This window comes from Aulostomus chinensis, chromosome 19 (assembly GCF_037954235.1).
Source record: "Aulostomus chinensis isolate RoL2024-O1b breed Wild chromosome 19, RoL_Achi_v1.0, whole genome shotgun sequence".
Lineage (NCBI taxonomy): Eukaryota > Metazoa > Chordata > Actinopteri > Syngnathiformes > Aulostomidae > Aulostomus > Aulostomus chinensis.
The window spans coordinates 15,126,482-15,151,070 of NC_141338.1; the positions used below are offsets into that span (position 1 = coordinate 15,126,482).

General features: G+C 42.1%; 1 protein-coding gene and 1 long non-coding RNA gene across 2 annotated transcripts in view; one reads left to right on the forward strand and one right to left on the reverse strand.

Annotated features, from left to right (window-relative positions):
- Window positions 1-24,589, forward strand: part of LOC147244197 (uncharacterized) — a 96,348-nt gene that overhangs the window by 22,319 nt on the left and 49,440 nt on the right. The gene's annotated exons all lie outside the window — the stretch shown is intronic.
- On the reverse strand, window positions 21,376-24,337 carry LOC147244198 (E3 SUMO-protein ligase ZBED1-like). Its single transcript, XM_086187304.1, has 3 exons — window positions 23,575-24,337; window positions 22,587-23,202; window positions 21,376-22,422 (listed from the first exon to the last, which is right to left on the reverse strand). Exons 1-2 carry the CDS (start codon window positions 23,858-23,860, stop codon window positions 22,616-22,618), a joined length of 873 nt encoding a protein of 290 aa, XP_086043430.1. The 5' UTR covers window positions 23,861-24,337; the 3' UTR covers window positions 21,376-22,422; window positions 22,587-22,615.

Below are 24,589 nucleotides of genomic sequence, written 5' to 3' on the forward strand. Positions count from 1 at the left end.
TTAATTTTGTGAAACGACACGAAAACCGAAATTTTTCGTGGACTACACTTTACTCTGTGGCTATTTTGTGAGCTGAACGTAAATACTTGTAAGTAATGACAATGACAATTAAAACAAAATCACTGTTCACTATGAGCTGACGAGTAAAAACCTGACGAAAAGGATGATGGAGGCCGGCCAGACTCTCGGGGTTACAACCATCCTTAATGCCTTGATTTCTTTTCTTTTTAACAAATTAATCATCTCAAAACAAATTTTTCCTCTAAGTCGGACTTTTTGATTGGCGGGCCTTGATGACACACCCGCCCCTTCCCTCCGCGGTGTTAGCATACCTTCACACGTGGCGGCAGCGTGGAAGAAAAAGATGAGCAGATTTATTTTAGGTGATTGGGTGTGTCGTGTGTGATTGTGAGTGTAGCTGCTCTTCCCACAGTCCAAAGACATCAAGAGAGGACGTGGCTGATTGATACTCTAAGTTGACTGTAGGTGTGACTGTGAGTGTGAATGGTTGTCTGTCTCTATGTGTTGGCCCTGAGATGGACTGGTGACCTGTCCAGAGTGAACCCCTGCCTCTCGCCTGAAGGCTGCTGGGATAGGCTCCACCCCCCGTGACCCTTAACAGGATAAGAGGTAGAAAATGGATGTATGGATGGTGTCTCTTGGAGCTACAAACGTTAGTTCTACACAGCTGTGGATGCATTTATTGCAGAAATAAGCTCAATAAAAGAAATTAAACCAGAACAGAAGTAGTTTCTTGGTGCAAAATACTCTTTTGCTACTCTTTTGACCAGATTTGCCATGTGATGCTCTTTCATCATCTTGTAGATAAAAGTAAATCCAGATGTGACTTTCGAGCTTGGGAGAAACGGATGGTCTTACGAAGCTACGAGTACGACTCTGATTGAGCCTGTATCTAACAGCAGAATCTGAACAAGTCGTAAGAGCAATAAGCAGGCATACAAACACACACGGAGACACTCAGTCAGAGAGAGGGGAGAGCAGCAGATTCCCTTGACCAGTACTGAGAATGAAGCTTCTGAACAGTCACAACACTGCTGCTGCTGCTCGCAGGAGAACCGCACAGTGCCTCTGCTTCCTGTGTCCCCAATGCTGTCAATATATATATATATATATATATATATATATATATATATTATATCTAGATAGATAGATAGAGTAGATGTATGTTTTTTATCAATAAATACTCAACCCAGGATTTGTCCACTTCTGATTCAGAATCAGCCCCAGTTTTGCCACTTCAAAGCGATACGCAGGGCAGCAAAGGAGAGCAGCAGCCTGAAGCGTGAGTGACATTACGTGAGGGCCAGAACATGAATTGCCTGTCCCTTCAGCTCATGCTGCGGACAGTAGCTTAAGGCCTCCGTTTTCTAATAGTACGCCACTGCCTTTCGTGTTGGGGAGTGAAATATCAGACGTTTGCTTGTTTCTACTGCAGCTCTTTACAAAATATGAATCTAAAAAGGTGCATAATAATATGTTCACTGTATTGAAAAGGAGAATCTCAAATGAATCCCAACAAATTTGTCCTGGGATTCTTACACCATAAAAGAAAAGTTGGGCTCTCACACTCACACGCACGCACGCACGCACGCACGCACGCACGCACGCACGCAAAGTCCTACAGTGTGTCTGTCATTCTGTATCTTTCTGCTCCTGCAATCATCTCATAAACTGCTGTCGTAACTGCAGGCATATACAGGCCGATATACTCACACAAGGTGAATGCAGACCCTAACACAAAAAAAATACAGACTGAAAAATGCAGACCCAAACACAACCCCCCCCCCCCAACTTATTAGCATAATGCATTTCCTCTGAGCTTACCTAACCGTAACCATCGCGAACCTCTCATCAACTGCATTCTAACTCTTCTCCTGAAACCAAGACTCACACCAAAGTGGTTCTTTCCTGAGGTCAACACTTGCCAGCAGTGTCACAACGCACCCTCAATATGTGGCTCAATCTTAAAGGGACAGTGGATGGAGTCATTATCTACCGCAAAGTCCCAGCCTCACGAACAACATGGTGGCAGTGTTGTTGTTAAAACAACGTGTTGAGGGTTCAGGAAACTATTGAAGTGTTGTATTCTTTTTTGTTTTTTTTGTACATTTCAGAGTTACTCACTGTTCCTTCAAGATGTGTCAGATGATCCTGATGCAACTTTTCCTGCTCCTGCTCCAACGGTGTTATTTAGACCAATAAGCGTCACCTGACCTTCCATTGGACTGCGTTTGAGGAGATAATGAGTGAATTTAATTTTTGGGCGAACTTTCCTTGTGTGAGTGGCTTAAAATGCGGCCCTGGTTACTGAGCCATGTGGGCTCTGGTGTGAGTCCCCTCAGCTATGTCTGACAATTTAGCTGCTGAGAGTGAGAATGGGTTAGTAATTCGAGGTTCAGGTGCAGCTGGCGGACATCTGCTCCAAGACTTCCTGTCCCCTGCTCATTGTTTACAGTCTGTGGAGCAACTTGAGATGGTGCATCGAGTTGAAAGATGACGAATACAAATGCATTGTTTCAAAAGTAGCCAGCTTACACTCACGTAACAGCTTAAAACAGAAACCAGAAGCTTCCCTTTGCTGACATTTTCGCCGTTTTCACCTACAGATTCTTTATTTCTATGCAGGATCTTGCTTGTAGAGATTAGAAAGTGAGTGAATAATCGCTTGATAGTGTTGACTTGATTCAGCAAACTCCCTTTAGTTTGTGAGTGCTTCAGCTTTATTTTTGTTTACTGTGTTTGGTGGAGGTCTCAGGAGGTGGTATACGCTCAGAGTTAGGCAGCGGACTGCATCCGTGGCCTGCCTTCTGCACACAAATTTGTTTTAAGTTGCTTTGAGTCGGGAACATCACTGAAATCTGGTTCGTTTTTTTTTTTTTCTCCCTCACATTTCCATTAAAGTTTGCCGCGTTGAAAGTTGCTCAATAGGATTAAACAAGCCAGATTTTTAGGGGCTTATATAATATGACATCAAAAGTTCCTAATTTTTAGTAACTGGTGTTTGTGTAGCTTGCGGTCAACCTTTTAAATCAGGTGAGTTTGGACCTCCTGTGTTATTGTTGTGCTTGATTCAGTGGCGTAGTGGTTAGCACCGTTGCCCCGCAGTCTTGTGACTTTGAGTCCACCAGCTGGCTTTGGCTTTTCTGAGGACTCTGGCTTCCTCCCACCAAACATTGTGAGGTGAATTGGTGTCGCTAGGTGGTGTAAACGGTTGTTGGCCTTTATGTGGCCTTGTGACGGACTGGTAACCTGTCCAGGGTGGAGCCTGCCCCCCCCCCCGCTTGCCTGATGACAGGCTCCAGCTCCCCCTGCAACCTTGAAACAGGATAAGTGCGTGACAGTGGATGGATGGATGGATGGACATCTGAAGCTATTGCAATTAAATTAAAAAAGGACACCTTGCAATTAACTTGAGGTTGCTGAAAGGCTTTGCTACCTGCAGCGGTATTGGTATTACGTCACACTAACTTAATGGCCCGGAGCACAAACTGGTGACTTTTGTTGATGCAGGAGGGTTGCATTTGTCTGTTAAACGCAGTGCCTCAGCACAAATTTAACAGACTGTAAATTGATTATGCATAATCATTCTATTTGATCACACGGGCAAAGAGCTGAAGGTTAATTAGCACTGTCATGGTTTGTAAATGTGCATTCAAATCCACTAGCCTGGTTTATAGAGAATATAACTAAAAATAGGACTGACTTAATTCTGTAGGGAAGGTGTACGTGTGTATTTACCTGAAAGGAACTCACTCTGTTTTTTAAAATGTGATTATTCTCATTCCATACCCCCCCCCAACCTGCAAAATAAAAGCCATTCGTGGAGTCAAAACCTGCACGCTCATCAAAAGTGCTGGTGCATACTCAGCAACAGGTATATATTCTATCAGCGTTATTGGCTGTCTGATTTTATGTGTAGTAGGATACACATAATTAACAAGCCTTCTGGTGGGGTACGTCACATGATGGACCCCAGAGCCTCCCGGGAATGTGATGTCTATTATTAACCGTCCTGTAATTTGGCAGTGGTGTAAATACCCTCTGGAGGGATGAGTCTAGTTACTGAGGAACATGGCCCATATTTTATCACCTACATCCTCTCGGGAATATTAATGAAATAGAATTGCCCAGATAAAAACACAAACACAAACATCTAAATGTCTTGGTTTGGGTGGGTCGGCTTCTGCTCTCATGTCTATATTAGCAATCTTCTTCATACACTACTGCAACCGCTTTATTAATATCTTGATCAATAGATTCAAAAGTAGGCAGTTTTAAGGAAATCCAAGGTTACAGTGACATCAGGCAATTGTACATCAATTGCTCTCTTTCATAAATCAAATCAATTTTTTTTCTGGTTTTCAAAAAGCGTTGTATCATTAGAATTTGGTCAGGAAAATGATCAGTGTTTAACTGGCCTCTGTGTTGTCTGCGTCCAGCTCTGTCAGTGATCACATTTTCATCCAAATGTCTCACTTGTGTGTGTTATAATCATTATTTGTCAGTTTGTTATATCATTTATTGTCAGTTTAATGACTTATAATTTCCTACAGATCTATACGGTGTCTCTGTTTGTCAAGATTAATGTAAGTATAGCACTGCATTTTTATCCATCCAGGTTAAATACAGATTTTAAATATACTCTTTCTATGATGTAGCATGTTGATTATCAAAGGAAGTAATTATATAGGATTCTAGTTATAGTCGGGGTCATGGGGTTGCATTTCTTGTAACAAACTGCAATTTTCATAATAATTTGCAAGTTTTGCCAGTTCCTGCATTTCTACTGCAAACTGAATAATGAAATCCTGAAAATTTAGTCCCAATTTTTATAATTTGCTGCTGCTAAATCAAGCATTTTTTAACGGCACAATCACAATAAAACAGCGGGGTGCTGGAGGGAGTGTCAAGTCAATTGTAGGAGTGTTAATTGTGATTACGGTAGCATGTGTGTGGAATTGCTCTGCTGCGTGACGTAAAGTGGAAAAAAGCTGAGACAATCAGACTTCCTTGAGTGGGTCAGAGCGGGACTGTTCAACCCATCTTTGACGCGTTAAAGTGACAGTGACTGAACGGTTATTAGTGGGGAGGACCTGACTGCCACACCTCTTCGTCCCATGGGGAAATCACAATTACTTTGTGTCACACACCACCCAACACTCAGATTAAAACCTTTTTCTGCTACCTTGGGCAGTACATTAGCTTTGGTCATTATTAAAATGTACAACACTGTATTATTCTGAATACACACATGGGCTGCTGAGTCTGTTTCCATTTAGTTTCTGATGGATTTTCATGGGGCACGTAGTTTCCAAAAAAAAAAAAAAATCGCAAAAATGCTCTAAATAAATGGTACAGGCTGGATTTTTATGACTTAATGTGCCATCTGTTGTCCATGCATCATTGGTGAAGTTAGTTAAAAGATTCAGTCCAGGGAACGAGAAAATTAAATGCTCAGTCTAAGTGTTGGTGTGTGGCAACAAAATACATATTTGCTTCAAAGATGTGGGTCTATAAAGATGACTTTGTTGCTTTCTAAGAGTTATAAAGTGTCTCCTTAAAGCAGTATAATCTTGATTGTGGAACACTGCACAATAACATCAATACTGGTTAGTTACTGCTTCATAAACAGTTAATGTGTCTAGATACCATTTTCTAATCATGTCAACTGGGGGAGGCTGTGGTAGGGTTAGGGAGGTTACATAAACACACAAACATAAAGGAACATGTTTCCCACTCTAAAATATGGTCACAAAGAGTATTAATAAATGGCTAATTATGTTTAAGTTATGCTTATTCAGCGCTCATGTGACTGCCCAGTGTTACCAGTGATCATGTTAGTAGGGGACTGTGGTTGAAGGGCTGAACTGGGGGGCTACAGGGTTAGAAGCCTGTCATCCAGAAGAAACAACACTCTCAACACATCTGGTGGTTTTGGAGTTTGACATCATGGACCTTTGTAGGAATATATTTCACACTAATTGGACAGCGGTGCCAAAAACTTCAGAATATGGTGAGCCTGATACCCAACAGCTGGAGACTCTGGGTGGAGGGCTGCATATTGTTGGGGGGTTATTATTTTACTGCCTGGTTTTTATGCAGTGGGTCTGAAAGCATTCTGGATCTGGTTTTTGTTGAATTGTATTGTTTTGTAAGCCCATGTGAGTGCCTGTATGATACACTAACAAATATCATGCAGGAATACATTTGTTTATTCTCTTGAAGGAAGAGAGTGCAGCATTTTCCAACAGTCAGATCGCAGTGTTTTGTTGGTCCTAGTATGCTAGCTGGTCCTTAGTCTGTCCCAACCGGCATTGATAGCGAGTTAGCCTGTCTCAGCCAGTGTTTAGCATATGCTAACCAGTCCTTACGCTGCCATGTGCTTGCTGGTTCGTATCCTGTCCTATCCAGTGTTTAGCATATGCTAGCCAGCAGTTAGCTTGCTGGTGACTGGTTGCTTCTGGTGCCATTGAGTCCAGGAGGACTGCCAGATTTGAGTGAATGTTGTGTTTACAAGCAGCAAGGAACCATGCTATTGACTAGGGCTGCAACTAACGACTATTTTAATAGTTGACGAGTCACCGACTACTGAAACGATTAGTCGACTAATCGGATAATTATTATTTTTTTCTTAAATTCAGCCTGAAGTTGATTTAATTATGTGGCAAATGATAATAAATAAGAAAGATGGGTACAATGAAAAATACATCTTTTATTGAACATTCATTAATTTAAAATACGTTTGTCAGGCGCAGTCTGGTATAATGCGAGAGCTCTCTTTTATAGCGAAAATACATTTTTAAAATGTACAATGTGTGTCATAAAAACCGTATTGGCTTGAATGTTACTTGAATCTCACCAAGGCGAGTCAGACTCCGTTTCGTTCAACTGCCCGACGTGCTTCTTTAAATGTTCGTGCATCACCGCCATGACACGCACGGTCTGCTTTGCAACCTCTACAAGTAGTCTTTTTATTCGCCGTATCCAGGCTAAAATGCCACCAAACTTTAGAAGTTTTGGTACGCGCACCTGATGTTGACGCCGCGTTCCGCTCAGAGACAGAGATGCTATTGCGCTTGAGCGACTCCCAGCACAGATTATAATCAAGTGAGATGCCTCACTCTGTTGGAAAAACGCGTGTGGCGACAATAGTCGACAATGGAATTCATTGTCGACTATTTCTATTATCGATTTTTGTCGACAACGTCGACTAATCGTTGCAGCCCTACTATTGACCTTTGATATAATTTCCTGTTTGTTCTAGTACTTTATTTGCTGACATTCCGTAACTGTTCCAGAGATTAGAGTTAATCTGTGCATCCTATATGTGCTTGAGTTGCATTTCACTCAATGTTTTAATCACAATTCAATTTCCTTGGTGTTTTAAAAGCTTTTTTCAGTCTTCCTGTGTAGTTGCAGTCAAGAATCAGATGATTTTGATGGAATTGTCCTTGCAGATGTGCTGACATTTTGTGACAAGCAGAAGACAATACAGCACTTTTCTTCCTACTGCGTTTACACTCTTATTATACTCAGGTACAATGGCTCTCAACAGGGTATGAGGGAGGTTAAAAGGCAGGAGATGGAACACAGAAAGAAAGGGAATACAAATGAGAGGTGAAGAGAGTGAGCCACGGGGAGGGGGGGTGGGCTTGTGGTGTGCAAAGAAGGAATAGGAGGAAGGAGAGCCATCGAAGAAGAAGCTGTAACTGAAGAAGAGAGATGTTTCTTGGCTAAGCTCCAAAAAGCTTATTGAAGGAGACCCTACCTTCCACTTACATCACCGTGACAGACAGCAGACCTGCCATACCGACCGGGGGCCTGCGAACACACATACACACACTCACACGCGCACACGCACGCAAAGACAAACCTACACAGGGAAATGCTTTCTCATGAATCTGTTGAGTTCTGGTTATTCACTCTTGCCATCCATCCATTTTCTATACCACTTATCTGTTGAGGGTCACGGGAGGTTGGTGGTGGCTGGAGCCTATCCCAGGTGGTATCGGGTGAGAGGCAGTGTACACTTTGGGCCACCAGTTTATCACAGGGCCACCAGCCTGTCACAGGGCCACCAGCCTGTCACAGGGCCACCAGCCTGTCACAGGGCCACCAGTTTGTCACAGGGCCACCAGCCTGTCACAGGGCCACCAGCCTGTCACAGGGCCACCAGGAGCTATTAGGGGTTCAGTATCTTGCTCAAGGGTACTTCGACATGGTTGGGGGGGGGGGGGGTGAGGATCAAACCAGGAACCCTTTGGTTGCTAGACAATCACTCTAACTCCTGAGCAATGCCTCCCCTTGTTCACACTTGCTATTCCTTTTTTAAAGTCTACTTCAATATAATTCTGAACCATTTTTCAGGCTAGAAAGTGAAGTGTTAGGTTTACTTTGATCCTGGACAAGATCAAAGTGAGAAGCTCAAAGATCAGTCGGAGATTAGTTAGAGAGGTTTTGTGAAACCTAAAAAACCCATGACTCCTCAAATTCCAATAAACTTTCACAGTCAATCTCCCTGTCTTCTCTTCAGCAATTAACACACAAACTGCAGGACCCCATGATGTCATCAAGGAGCTTTCACAGTACACAACCAAACAAATGAGACCGTATTTCACGATGCGTTTCTTTGTCCACAGACTCTTTACTGGCCAACTGCTTGCGTTCATAAAAGCTTGAAGATTGGCTGAGCTAAGTTGCAGTTAGCTAGTGGTGGTGTGGTCGTGCGCACAAAGAGGAGAAAAGGGTTTCTAACTGCTTATCTGGCTTGAGAAATGATGGATAGAAAAAAAAATTGTGTTCCTTTTAAACATGTGAGAACTATATGCAAACAACTGCACGGTAAACCCTGGTTCAGGAGGACAAATCAAACTGAAATGATACAAGACATGAAATACATGTAAGCACGCACGCGCAACGCCTTTCGCGCACACACAAACACACACACACACACACACACACACACACACAAGCACAAGGAAGTGCACACAGACAGAGAGATGACGACCATCATTATGGGTGTGATCATTCATGAATGCCTCTCCTGCAGCATTCATGCCAAACACCGCCTCTGTTGGTCCTCTGTGTAACACGATCCCATGGGAGCTATCTGTCTCCTGTCAATGTGACTGTGTGTGTTTGTGTCTGTGTATGTGTGTGTGTGCCCCATCATCTCTTGCTCTCTGCCTCCCCTGTTTGTTTCTGATAATGATGACACTTCTGACCCCTGCGCTTCAGTGTGCCCTGTAGCACCGTGCAGCCAATCAGAGCTGGAGTAGGTTTGTGGGGGAAAGCCTGTTAGGACCCTTATCTAGCAATTATAAACCCCCATAGGAACTCTGGTGGCATGAGATAGGATCATGATCATCTCCTCAAAACGTACCAGATGAACAGAAATAGTTTGCACATACCTGGGATCACATCGGAGTTTCTGTGTGTGCACCTTTATGGGTGTGTGTCTGTGTATGATAGAAGCCAGTTAAACAGAAAGCAATGCCGTTCTTGCACAGCATCACAGATCAATAAGCTTTACTAGACCTGCTGCTCGCCTCACTAGTTGTTCAGGCACAGCCAGATGAGGGTATGTGTCCTCGCAGTGTGACCCTCCCACATGCTACACTCCTCACCAGCAGGTGAAATCACGACTCCACATGTGACGTGCGGTGCTCCTCAGAGTGGCAGGGTTGGAGCCGCGGTTGGAGCGACAACCAAGACACCTTAGTGTGTTGAATTGGTAATGTGAGAATGTTCTTAAACATAGATACAGAATCAATACTTTGTATATGGTAAACTCAGTGGGTGGTTACTGTATGTAGATCCTGGTCTAAATCTGTGGCCGGGGCTGCATGGGTACTTGATTTGTATGGGTCTTTTTTTGGTCTGTTTGTTAATTTCAGTCTCTGAATTTCATTCCACCCTCTGAGAGGTACAGCGTTTTCTGCTTTCCAACTGGCATTCAAAAGAAAAGGTGAACTGGAATAAAGTCTGATTGCGGCCAGCTGTAAGGGCAGCATAGCGCCACCTACTGTTGCAGAAGCTGTTGAATACAGAGACCGTAACAGAATAATTAAATGGCCTTATCTAGATTTTGCTAACTAATATCTGAACTGCATTTGGGTTTTAGTCGGATTTTGCAGTTTCTGGCTTTCATGGGAATTTTTGCACTATATTGTTTGGGGAATAAAAGGTGGGATAGGGAAACATTCCTTTTGCTTTCTTTATCATTAATTTTTGATTCACTACTCTTACAGTGTGGCAAATATCATAAAATGACATTTTGTCCTCATATTGACAAATATACAAAGTAATACACAGCAATGAAAACATAACCTTCTGGGCTGAGATTGGTTCTGCTGTTTCTAGCAAACATTAGTGCAGCTCTTGTGTGAGTATTCCCTTTTCAATGTGTCGATGTATATGGAGTAGTGGTGCAAAGGTGGACATCTTGCATTACACAGCATTACTGATGAATTGTAGTGTATTATATCTTTGTACAGAGAGCGAAAAACACAGCCGGCTGTCAAAAATGGTGATGGGGTTGGGGTGGGGGATGTGGGGGGGGGGGGGGGGGTATCATCACTCCAGAGGCCACATTGCCAATTACTAAACAGTCTGTCTGTGTATTGTTTTTTAGAGAGAACATCTGCTCCGAACAATAATTGGACTGTTTTACCAATCGTTGCATTCCCCAGTGTACTAATTGGAATTCCAGTCTGTCAGAAAATCAACTTCGCTACACTGAACATTAACAGGTGTCTCTGTCCTTTGATAAATCTCTCTTATCCACGTTTCCATGTTGTCTTGTATTTACTTATCTGAGCATGAGTGCCCACACAGACACACGCGCATGGATCTCCGTCCTCTGTTGGGTTTAGAACACCATCAGCTCTCTTTAACAGGGTTATAATAACAACTCTCCAGCGGGAAGGAGATGTCATCTTATTTGTGTTGGTTACGATTCTGATTAGCACCACTGAGCTGTTCAATGATCCCTCTGGTGAACACATCATCAACAATTTATGATATTTTTCATTTCTTGAGCACATTGGGAGAAATATAGTCGATGAAAAACACGGAGTGACATGGGACTGTGTTAGAAAGTGCACCATGAGGAGAAATGTTTCCTGACTAAACAGGCAAGCTAAGTGAATGAAAACCACTTCACTCTGAAAACATCTACCAGTCACGCAGACTCACTCCCACTAAAATTCAGCTCCCAGGAGTTGATGTATCTGTAGGATTTTCTAGGGAATTGATCTGAGAGAGACATGAGTTCCAAGACTTCCAAGGAAGGAACTTCTCTTTATGTTTCAAATATGTGGACAAAGATTTTAAACATGAATACACAGAAGAAGATTATACGACAGTCAAATATGGTTTCTCCCATGCTGGACATGCAATGTTTCCAAGTCCCCTTATACATTGAACCCCTCTACTTTCTCAGACGGGCTATAGCACCACCAGTGGCTAGGCTAACACTGCCAATGCTAGCTCTGCCAGACATGGTGAGGAGTCTGGAACAGATGTTGTGACTCAGTCTTCAGCTGATGCACCACGGGCTCTACTGCTAAAATTTTATTTTTGGGTTCTTGGAGGAAGTGGACATTCTGGATGAGCATCCATGGAGGACGCGCCCACAATCCTATCCTGCCTCTGATGGGCTAGTTTGGTTAAGTTTGACTGAAGATTTTCATAGGATACTATGGATTTGTTTTTTTGGGCTTACCCTCTGACATATCTCTGTATACCCTATACACGAGTTTTGGATTGGCCTAGGTGGTCCGTCAGTCATACCTCTGCCTCAGCCAACGGTTACCAATTTCTCAACCACAATCAGATGGATTATTTTTGAGACATTTCACAGCAGAAATATTGCTACTCTGAATGTCATAACAAAAATGCTCCACTGACACTGTGAAGGTCCCCAGCACTTTCTTGAGATGTCACCCCAGCCTAAATGCAAATGTGACCTTAATGTGGACGACATTTAAACAAATTAAATTTATAAATTTGTTTGGTAGATCTGGCATTTTTCTGTTTGCTGTTGGAAAAGATTGGTGGCCACCCTAAACTAATTTAAAAAGAAAACGTTGCTGTTCAGGGGAAATTCCTCCACTGATTATGTAACGTTCTCTTCTTCAGCCCATGGTTCACCCCTCGACCAGCAGACTCCAGCTGTCAGAAGAGCACAGACGGCACAAAGATCTGCCAGTGTCATAAAATGCTGTTCAATGAGCCCTGAGGCCATAAGCCCTATAAGGTTGTTGCTGAGTGACTGACTAACTGAGTGGCCCGGTGGAAATGCGCCTGCGTAGCATTAGAGTGTAGACTAGCCAGGGGTGATGGACCACACTAGGAGAAAAGAATTGCTCATTCACATTACTCTTGCACTACAGTGCCACCAAAGTGTAGGATATTGTTGTTTTCTTTTGCTGTTGACTTTTATATTTGGTGGATTAATGTGAGCTGAAGTACATTTATTAATCAGACTCCAGAAGACGATCAGATTGATTCGAGAATTGTTCCAGTGCGAGGACTTTCAGCCAGGGAATTAGTCAGAGGTGAGCCAGCTCCCACCGCCTCCTCGTTCAGACCAGCACAATTGCCTTAGTGGAAAAGTACACACTTGTGTGTGTGTGTGTGTGTGTGTGTGTGTGTGTGTGTGTTGGGGGGTCATGCATGTGCCAGTTGAGCTGCACTTCCACACCGATACTGTTCTGCTCTAACTCACCTTATCCCAAGATTGTTTTACATGATCATTGTAATTAAGTCAAGATGAGCTGATATAGCCAGTGTTGTGGTTCTCCTCGCCCGGCCTCCTGCATTACTCAGGCCAGAAATGTTTATTTAACAGCTCTCTACTCTTTGAGAAACATACCAGCTTTAATATACAAATCCAACAAACACTGAAAACATGAGCGACAAGCTCTTAAGACTGCATTTAAAATGTGTCCTAGCTTCACCATGTTATGTGTTCTGCTGCTTCGTTACCCTTCAAAAACCAAGCAGCTCAGCAGCTCTTGTGAAGCTCTGAAATAATCTTTTCTTTAATAGTAAATCAAGTTGGTTATTTAGCTAAAAACATTAGAAATTGCCAGCACTTAATTCATATAACTCGTGCAGTGACCCCTGTGTTGTGCCAACATGCTCATCTCCAGTATTCATGTTGCATCCCCCTCTACGCTTTCAAATTGATATAAGCTAAAAGCCTACATCACATCAAAAGCCAAAAAGCTTTTGACTGATGAGTCACAGGGTTTCTCTCCTCATCTATAAAGTGACACACCAATTCTTAATTCTTGTTTTGCTGACATTTTCTCCTTCTCCACGGGATCCGAACTTGAGAAATATTTGTTCTTGCACTGCATGTCAACTCTACGTCACACGTAACATCTGTGTGCTGTGGGTTACCCCCTCCTCGTGCCCCGTCCCCCTTTCTCCAAGCATCAAAGACTCTTAGAGAGAGTTAGAGAGGGACGAAGAGAGCGACAGAGAGAGAGAGAGAGAGAGAGAGAGAGAGAGAGAGAGATGCCCTAAGTGCCAAGTGATGAGTGATCCACAATGTGTTCAGCATACTAAACACTGGGTGGGATTTTTAATTTGACATCTGGCCCTTGTTCAGAAGCCATGATTCTTTCCGTCCTTATTTTTTATATATATATTTGTGTGTGTGTGTGTGTGTGTATATATATGTATATTATTTATATATATATGTATATATACGTGTGTATGTATATATATATATACACACACACACACACGTATATATACATAGATCGATACGATTTTTTTATTTTTAAAGAATATTCAAAACTCATACTGTACTGAAATACACTGCAATCCCTGAGTATGCAGTTTTGGTAGATTAATCAATATGGCAATGGACCACATGAACACACACACACACACACACACACACACACACACACACACACACACACACAGACCATTACATCACTGTGGTCTACATGTTGTGCTGGAATACTGTCTATACTATGATTTTAGTTTGCAGTGGTTGAATCATATCACAAATCAAATGTGGCTTCTGTCTGTGTTTTCTGAAAACAACAGGGTCGTGCATAACAAGTACAATCTTGAAATGGTTGAAATCTACATTTTGATGTTTTTGTCTATTTGGGTTCATGATTTTGGGAATAATAACTCTCATCTTGAATGCAAAAACTAGAGAAGCGGAGCAGAGCAGAAAGTTGGATAGATGTGCTCTGAAGTTACCATCTGCACCTTGACGCATCGCCGTTAATATAGCTGAAAACATCGTGCAGCTGTGGTTGCTCCTTCCAATAAGAGGAGACTGTGACCCAGTGGGTGGGAGCTGATGAATATCTGCACTGTCACGTATTAAACTAATGACTCTTGATTGTGCCCAGCTGCGGTTATTTCAAATATAATTTGGTGTGTACACTGATCAAGATGCAGGTACATTCATTTGCATAATTTTGCAAATGTCTGCATGTGATGTCACTGCATTCACACTATGTTCATATTTGTGTGTGTATATTGGGTTCTTCACTTACTCCTTGCTGGTCTGGAGTTATAAACCATGAGTTGTAGACACAACAGATTTATTTGACATGTAAAGACAGAGTGATGGAGAGACAGAGAGAGAGAGAGGAGGGGGGCAGCTCTCACCTCATCAGCTGAGGAGTCTGCTCCCTCTGTTCACTAAGGCCTCGTCAAACTCCAGGTAAATGTGATTTCTTTCTAAAATCAGATTTACCTCAAATCACATCTTTTTCTCCATCCGTACGGTCGTCTGCAAGTGAAGAGATCAGATTTGTTGTGTTCAGACATCGCTGAGACACAAATTTAACATGGCCAAAACCTATGGAGAGACAGTTTGTGGGTGATGCAAAAGAAATTTTACAGTCGTACTCGAGTTTTTAGACTGACACGGAGTCAAATCAGATCTCAAACCATTTCCAGATGTGATTTGAATCAGATCTGTCGAACTCAGATTTCAAGCCTGTCTAGACCCTGGCCTGCTCAAGCAGCTTATTATGACTCATACTTAAGTTTTGAATTTACGTGACCTCTACTAACATGCAAGTAAAAACAGTCAACATGTCATTTTATACTGAAATATCACTGAAAGTAGAATCTGGGTATCCATTGTGCTCCATGTTTTTGGCAAATTTACAAGACGCAGTTATAGTTTCATCTGTGTTTCATGGAGTTGTAGTTAAACCCCCCAACACCAAAATATTGCAAACTCTGCCAAAAACAAGAGAGATTGTCTGTTTTTCGCTCTCAGACGTCGCAGCAGGCATTCAAGCTTTGGTTTCATGGTCACTGAGTGAACGACTGACATGGTACATTCATGAGATCCTGTGGAAACCCTCCACTGGGTTGTATTCAAGAGAAAGAGGCTATGACCTGGCAGGTCATAGAGATTTGGTTTTTGATTGTCAAAATTCTTTAAATTAATCTGGATGTAAATATTATGGCACCCTGAATAAGACATAAAATGTTTCAGGTATGATAGTTAGAAATCTATTAGCATTTGAGGAATGTTCAAGGGAAGGAACTGTTTGACAAAACAGAGTATAAATATGGGATGTGACATTTTGTCGCCTAAAGGGTTCTCTTGTCAACAATTAAAATAGTTCTTGAAAAGTCTTTTCTCTTTGTTTGTCAGTCTAGTCAGATAATCATGTATCCTTTATCTACACAATCACTTTCAGTGCAGTCGTATTGCCTTCAAAATAAAAGCGCCAATGTTTGATTATTATTATTTTGCCAGAGCTGGCTTTATTCTGAAACATTCTCACCGGAAATCAAGCTAATCTGTTACCTAATTGCTTGTGGTTTATGCTACAAATGCTAATTATTCGCCCCTCTCTGTTACATTAGCCTGCCACACATAAACACTATTAACAAATTGTCTGTTAATGCCTCTGACATCAACTCGCTAAAACTTTTGATCCCATCATTAACATACAAACGTGTAGCAAACAAGTAAAAAAAAGAAAAAGAAAAAGTGCCCATGAAGATCCATTAGCTTGCTCTTAACCATCAAAATAACAGGCAAAGAGACTTCCTCCGTGGACTGAACCCTTTGCCCCTCCGCTACAATAGTGGGTCTCATCCCTGCACCAATTAGGCTAAATTGTACAGTTTCTCTTCTTCACATCACCACAGCCGTTGATTTCCCACGGCTCATTAGCTCATCTAACACTGATGCAGAAGCTTCCACGCAGAATGAGAAGGAGTTACTGCTGGATGGGTTTACCAGTCAGCAGATCTTAACCTACACAAGCAGCCACAGCTCCAGGTATTTTCCACCCACCAGCTACATCATTGAAACAGCAGATGATGGCGCATTGAAGCTGTTCTAGCAGCTGGTTGTTGTTGTTGTACCTTTTCCTATTAAATACTGTATAATTTAATAAATATCGCCATTTCAGCTCAATGCATTTCAGCTTTCTTTTTTACCATCATTTTTTTTTTTTTTACCAATCAAACGTTGACCCCTTCAGAATAAACACTGCAGGTAGTCGGGAAGTCAAAGGCTCGTACGCTGTTCAAGCCAAGAAAGTAATTGTCCTCATCAACTTTGAAAGGAAGAGAGAGCCAATCTTCTCGAACTCATTAAAAATATGTGAACCGACCACAACCTCTTAATATGTCAGTTAGCAGATAACATCAGTAGCATAAAATCATCCCTCAAAAACAGACCCGCCACTTATACTTGATGGAGCAGAGAACCAAGCAGCTTCTGTAACTCGCCTAAAACACCCAGATCAGCTGCGATCAGCTGTGGCTGCCATGACTCAGCTGTGTCCGGTCGAATTTCTGCGTTTAAGGTTTAGGTGATGTGGCTACGGGCTGCGAGTCCTCACTGGTCCAAGCTGCTGGCCGGAGTTGAGTTAAACCAAGCGCATTTCAAGACGCTAAGCAGAGGTTTCTTCTAGGAGCACAAATGATGAAGCCTCCTTGTGAAAATGTTTGCATATTTAATGTTATGTCCACTGTACAACAAAAGCAGTCTAAATAATACATCAAACATGATTTATTATTCATTTTTTGAAGTTTTCATGTTCTATACATACATGAGTAACCCCTCGCTGAGTACGGCCTGGTTTATTGTGGTGCCTACCAACAATGGGGTGTGTTGGCCTTCCTTTCATCCACTTATACAAGCTCATCGTGGCAAAGATTGAATGAAAGGCCTTTTTCCTCCATTACTTCCCTTTGTGGTGACGGATTAAAAGCATTAACCTGAACAGAGTTTCAGAACCAGGTTCAATCAATTCCTCACCATTTCTTACATAAAATCACTTAATGGCACATGTGAGTGTGGTCGTGGAGGTGTAAACGCATCCAAGAGGGGAACTTTCTCCTTTTTTATCCTGACACGCTGCTCTTTTTTCCACCTCACTATTGTCCTTCCCGTCACATAAGTCTTCCCGTTCCTTTCACTCCACATTTTTTCTGGATGGCAGCACCTGAAGTCTCCTCTCACCTCTTATTTGAGCTCCATTCTGGTTTGCTAAATTTTATCCCTCTTTTCTTTCACCCCCCTCTTCCCTTTTCCTTGCTCGGATTCCTCAGTGACCCTTCCTGTCAGGACGCTCACCCATGAGTCCTCTCCAGTAAGATGTCTTCTCTCGCCTTTCACCTCCTTGCTTTATCTCCCTGTCAAAAATCCAATCTCCAAAGGCAGAGTGTCGTTTTCCCTCCTGTCTTGATCTAGTCTCTGTCTGTGTTATCTTGAGATCTCTTTGGAGTGCACAAAATCTCAGATCACATCCAGAGAAAACAAATCCAGGTTAAGAAAGAATACAGTAAAAAATTTGAAGTGCACTCACTTGCACTCATTTCCTGGAGACTTGCTTATCTCGACCTGACTAACCCTTGCTCAGGCTCAACACCGGATGAAAGTTAATATCCGTGCCTTCAGTTTAATGGGAGGCCACAGTCTTTTTAATGCTGAATATGATATAGTTGAATATTGTGTTTAAAAACTACCACAAAAAGAATACTGCATATCCTTCTAACTCTGTTTCCTAAAAGAAACTTGAATTAATGTTGCTTTCCATCTCTAAAGGCTAGAGTTCTAAATACTGTGAGGACACGTCATGTTGCCCCAAGGGTCCCGTAGAAATCACCGAGCAGTGTTTTCTCTGTCAGCGTCCCGTCATCTGGAGGTGATGATCTGTCCACGTGTTTGAGAAGGAGCTGTCAGGCTGCAGTGAACTCTGCATCATTCTGGATCCCAAAAGGTGCTGTGCTCCAAGTTGAATGAAGTAAAAGATTCTGAGCTTGCTTTTGTTCCCCGTGTCTGCTCAGTAACACAGCCATCAGAGCTGCCGTTGACAATGTGCTTTCTCTTGATCTGACTACAGTCAACATCCTTTGCTTGCTCGGTCCACAACTCCATCAACACATCCACAGGCTGAAGATCAACCACTCAGACTTCTCCAAATCTGATCCGTTCAGTCTTTGGTGAACTGCTTATGTAGAACCAAGAGACAACAACCCAAACAGACACTGGACCAGTACCACACCCCAAAGTGCTAATTAAGAGTGATAGAGCAAGAGTTGTTTTGTTTGTTTTTGAGGCATGGGTCAGCATTGTGACTTAAAAAATGTGTACAAAAACACAAAAATAGTATAATTCCCCTGTATTTAGTTGCTGTAAGATCTAAAGGAAGCCTCACTTGTAAAACGAATTGAAATTGTGTTTCCAGGAGAGTCGTCTGATGGTGGAAACTTTATTTCCTGCCTGTGTATGTAGTCATCAAAGTGACATCTCACTGGGTTCAAGAGAGCCGAGCAACGCTCAAGAGGCAGTCAAAAAGTCACTTTTGCCATTTCAGATTTTAGCATTTCTGTTGATGGAGCATCAGCAGAGCTCCATGTTTCCTCAAATATCTTTCATGCTTTCTGCTTTCTTCAGTTCCTCATTTAGGGATTTGCTTTCCTAACAGGGATGTGGGATATTGGTAGTCCCTCAGTCACATCTTCAATCATTTGATGCATCAATGAATTGTAAAGAAAAGACGAACATAATAATAAACAGAACGAGAAGGGGATCCGCCATGCTCCAGGAGACGTTTCCTGAGAAATTAATTAACCTTCCTAAGCCAAGAGTGTCTGTGTGAATTTCTACACTGACTTCAAACTTTGGAGGTTTCTGCAGCTGGTTGGTAGGACCGTGCTCACCAGTACATGACTGCTGCATATTGGACCCATTTGATATTGATCTACTCTCGGGTTTAGGGCCTCTTGTAAATGTCTTGTTGTGTTGGGATTGATCAGGGGATTGGTTCCGTATCCAGTTGTTCCAGCAAACATTGTAAATGTTCGTCATCATCCATTTTAAACGAGAAGGAGGATGGAGTCGAACGGAACATATCAGTGGAGGGAAGATCAATGGAAGGCACACAAGAGTTTTAATGAAATGTCAACTGCAAAGCTGCTCTAGTGGTTGCAAAATGTGCACTTACGGATCCGGCACATTGCTTCAACTACTTCCTCTAATACTTCTAATACTTATTCTGGTTTGTTTTCCTACTAGCTACCTGTTACCAACTCGAGCAAAAGGCCAAACTAATGTTAGACTAGGCTACTTGTCTCCTCTGTGGTTGGGGATCAATAATACTGGATCACTGGTGGATCCAGTCTAGTCAGGAACCAGGGCCCATGCCCCTCACCAGATACTAGTCACTTACATAGATGGACTACTGTCGAGAACTTAGATAAAACAAGACCTTATTATGATGCTTGGTGACACAATGTGATTTCATCTGCTTCATCTGTTGCTCTATATTCTCCAGCTTTGTTTAGTCCCTGTGACTCTCATCTGTATCTGATTAGATGTCGCAGAAGCAATTCTGGGACTCATTTTGTCATGAAATTGTTGCAAAACCTGCTCCGACAACCTCTTATCACAGAGGCCGGGCAATTTTTGTGGCTTCATTTGGCAGAGCTGCCAGCTCACAGACCTCTCTCTGCGTTTGGTTGGGTGTGTGTGTGGGGGGGGGGGGGGGGGGGTGGATTGGGGTGTGTGTGTGTGTGTGTGTGTGTGGGGAGGTTGTCGTGTGTGTGTGAGTGGTGAAATGTAACCTGACCTGCAAACAAATACAGACTCAAAGCAGGCAAGATCCTAGAGAGAAGGATACAGAGGCAGCATGCTGGGGAAATAAATAAACAATGCGAGTGAATAAAGTTAAAAAAAATCTATCCATCTATCCATCTATCATCTCTCTCTCTCTCTCTCTCTCTCTCTCTCTCTCTCTCTATATGTATATATATATATATGTATATATATATATATGTATATATATATATATGTATATATATATATATAGTGTGTATATAGTGGAGGAAGCTGAATGTTTTGGATGGATTACTCTTTCTTCCCCTTAAGCCCAACTTGATACTAAAACCTTCCCCATATCCTAGTTACTGCAATCACTTATTTATCTATTCAAATATACTATATAAGGACTGTCTTTCTTTCTTTTTTTTCCCCCCTGGAAAATATGGCTCTTAATGTATTACCATTTTAGTTGCATGAAAGCTTGTTTTGAAGAACTCCACCTCTTTCAAGTGACTCACAGCTGGATTGAAAAAGCCAGTTAAAAGAGGCATTTGGCAAAGCAGCTTTGTGAGGAAGAGTTATCCAGGATTGTCAGTCTTAGCGATGCAGACAACTCAATGAAAGCCTGAGGAAGTTGAATCGAGACATCTCTTTTTTAAATTTACATTGGTACAAGTTTTAAAAATCCACACAATCTCAATTCATGAAGTTGTCACCATGCTGCTTAACTGTTTGATCTTCCCTTCTTATTGAAAAAACCCATCCATCCATCCATTTTCTACCTCTTATCCTGTTAAGGGTCGTGGGGGGGACTGGAGCCTATCCCAGCAGCCTTCAGGCAAGGGGCGGGGTTCACCCTTGAAAGGTCACCAGTCCATCTCAGGGCCAACACAGAGACAGACAACCATTCACACTCACAGTCAATTTAGAGTATCAATCAGCCTCGTCCCCTCTTGATGTCTTTGGACTGTGGGAGGAAGCTGGAGTACCAGAGAGAACCCACACAGGAACAGGGAGAACATGGAGACTCACACAGAAAGATCCTGTGATGGAGCCAGGACTTGAAGGAGGCGACAGTAGGGCTGAACGATCTTAGGAGAAGATCTAATTGCGATTTTTCTGGCAGATATTGCGATTTCGATTTTCTTCACGATTTTCTTCAAATCAAGCTTCAGTGCAATATTCACCATGTACAGTAACATTTACAAACATGACAAAATTACATTAAAACATTAAATGCCATTACTATAATGCGAGAATGAAAACTAAAGTTAAGAATTGATTTCAAATGTATTTATTGACAAGAAACATGCATGTACATTCTGTTAAGTCCTTGACCAACGGCAGTTATCACAACTGAAACTAAAAAAAAGCCCTCTTTGGCTGTTAACTTAAAGTAGTGCAAAAAAATCCTTAATTGTGTTAAGTTAAATAAAATACAAAACAACTCCAAAAAAAAACAACTAAATTCAACAATTACCAAATGATCTTGCCCAACAGCCTTACACTCAAGTAGGTATAGGTCAAGGTCAGTCTCATGGCTCAAGGGAGCTAGCTTAGCAACATCTATAGCAGCAGTGAAAGTACTTTATTCAACCCCACATTAAGAAACCTGGACTCTTTTTACTCTAAGTGAAACTGAAAATTAATGGTAATAAAATAAAACTTACTAAAATAAAATGACCCTACCTCTTCCCTTCTGAAAAATGTCAGACATTACAATAGGTGGGTTATTCATTTATGGCTCAGCAGCTAACAAATATTGCAAATCTATTCTTTAAAAAATGTAGCAAAAATAGCGATTATCTTTTTTTTTAAACAAAAGGCTGACACCACAAGTCAGGGTGAAGTGCAGAACAAACAAATAAAATCTCAAAAGTACTAAATCAACAATAATACTTGCTTTCCTGACATCTCTACGTCACTCTTTACAGATTTTTTGTCAAGAAAACCAGCATGTCAACCTTTGATGGTTTTAGACATGAGCGCTGACATGTGACAACATTGCCACAGGCACTAAACAATCTCTCTGATGGCGAACTGGTAGCTGTTATGCATAGGAATTTACGAGCCACTTTGCTCAGCCATGGAAAGTTTACATTGTGCACTCTCCACCAGGCCAGTGGATCTTCCTCTCCATCAATAGTAGGAGTCATCAGGTAGTTGTCCAGTTCAGCTTTCATGGCATCCTCCAACTACGCAGTGGAAGAAGGAGGGACAGCCTTGCTCTTGATGAAGCCGCCCAATGTCCGCTTCCCCTTCCCTGTGGTGGATGGCTCTGCCTCTGCTGCACCCTGGGGCATGGGATCTGTGGTGCTGACACGAGCCCTCTTTTCCTGCAAAACACAGAGATAAGAGCTGTCAAAGTTTTGCAGTCTGATGTGATTTAGAGTAATTGGGCATTCTATGTACACATTAAAAAATGTAATATGTAAATATCACTTGGATTTGATGTGGCATTTTGTATTATTAAACTACACAAAGAAACAGGACAAATTACCTTTTGTGCCACCTGTTCCATTTCAATCTTCACTCTTTGATGTCTGGGACATTCTCTGCACTTATGTAGTCAGTTTTAAATCTAGGATCAAGGAAAGAAGTAATGTCCAGTAGCTCCTGTGTGGCTGGGTCGCTGTATTTATCTTCAATGTAGCCAAGAGCTCTTGATTTGATTTTCTTTGTAAGATCTGTGTCCTCGTCACTTTCGGTCAGGGTTGATGTTCTCAGGAGATGGAGAACTGGCTTCCGGTATGACACACTTACATAGGCTTCACCGGACAGGGCATCTGTAAACTCCTGAAGAGGAGCAAGGGCATTGTTTATAGATTCAAGGACATCTGTGTCCTGCCAAGTGGGGACCAAGTGACGTGTCTTCTTGTCTTCAGACAGGACCTGAGACAACACCTTGCTCTGCTCCAACACCCTCCCGATCATTTTTTGCCTTGAGCCCCATCTCGTCGGACATTCTGTTATCAGTGAGTGCTCTGGTACATTTAATTCTTGCTGTGCCTTTTTCAGTGCTGTTTTCTTTTTCCAGCTATGAGAGAAGACACTAACCATCTGTTTGCAAAGTCCTGTTGCCCGTTGAACTCTTGCATCATCTTTAACAGCATTTTCTGGACAAAAAAAGAACATAAACATTAAATGAGAATTACAGGCTGAAAATGTAAGGATAATAATGGTAAACTTTTGCAAGGCAGATTTTCTAGCAAGAGAACAAATTAAAACCAAGAAAGTCATTATAGACAACAGTAAGGAAATAAATGATCAAATCAATTGTAGATGACAAATACTGTTATGTACACAGTATTCATCATCTACTATTGATGATAATCTGTTATTATAATATTATTCAAAGTAGGTATTTGTAAGGGCTTCAAAGAAAAACATTAAGAGAAAAGCTATACGGACTATACGGAAAACATGCACACATCATATTAAACCCGTATGAATGGATAAATTAAACAAACACACACTCTTACACTTACCAATTGCAAGATACAGCCTGTGTCCAAAACATTGAAGTCTGGTCCATTGATTAAGTTCCATAGCTTTGATGACGTTTGCTGCATTATCCGTTGTGATGCACGTCTGGTCCTCTTCTTTCAGACCCCAGTTTGACAGACACTCTCGCAATCCCAGGGCAATATTGTCTCCGGTGTGGTCAGTGGGAAAGTATGCTGTCTGCAGGCAGCGACTTTTCAACTCAAAGTTTTCATTTACGAAATGTACAGTCAAACTAAGAGGTGGCTCGGTCGTTCTGCTTGACCACATAGCAGTAGTTGTGGCATAATACTCCACGTTTTTCAGCTCTGTTACCACTTTTTCTTTACACTCCACGTACAGCTGTGGGATGGTAACCTGGTTGAAGTAGGTGCAGAGGGAATCACATATCTTCTGTCCAGCGTGCGGAGGAGGTTTTTAAATCCGTCTTTGGTGACAGTGTTAACAGACACAATGTCCTTCGCAATGCAGTGTGTTATGACAGTCGTTATTTCCCGGTGTCTTCTGCTGCTCTTATCATACGGAGTTACACTGGCAAAAGATGCTGTAATTGTAGTCTGTTTGCTACTATGGACCTGAGTAGTATCTTCGCCAGACTTTTCTGTCATGCACTCGTCATGCAAATGCCTGTGGTGATTTTTCAAGTGCCGGTATAAATTGGTTGTGTTTCCGCTGGATGTTGCAACTTTAGTGTGGCAGGTTTTGCACAGTACCTGTTTCTGGTGCATGTCTGCAGCCTCAAACCCGAAATACTCCCAAATGACCGATGTGCTGTTTTTCTTGGGGATTAAATCCCCTAACGCCGCTTCTGGTCCAGCTGAAGCCATTTCAGAAATTAAGGAGCAGGTGGAGCAGGTTATACTGATTGGTTAGCGTGACCTGTTCACGAGCAGCATGCCGCTTCTGATTGGTGAGCTTGGCAGGATGGTAAGGAGACGGCATGTATGTGTAAAATAGTTGACACAACAGATCCTGGGTCAGTCAGGAGCACTGCAAAAA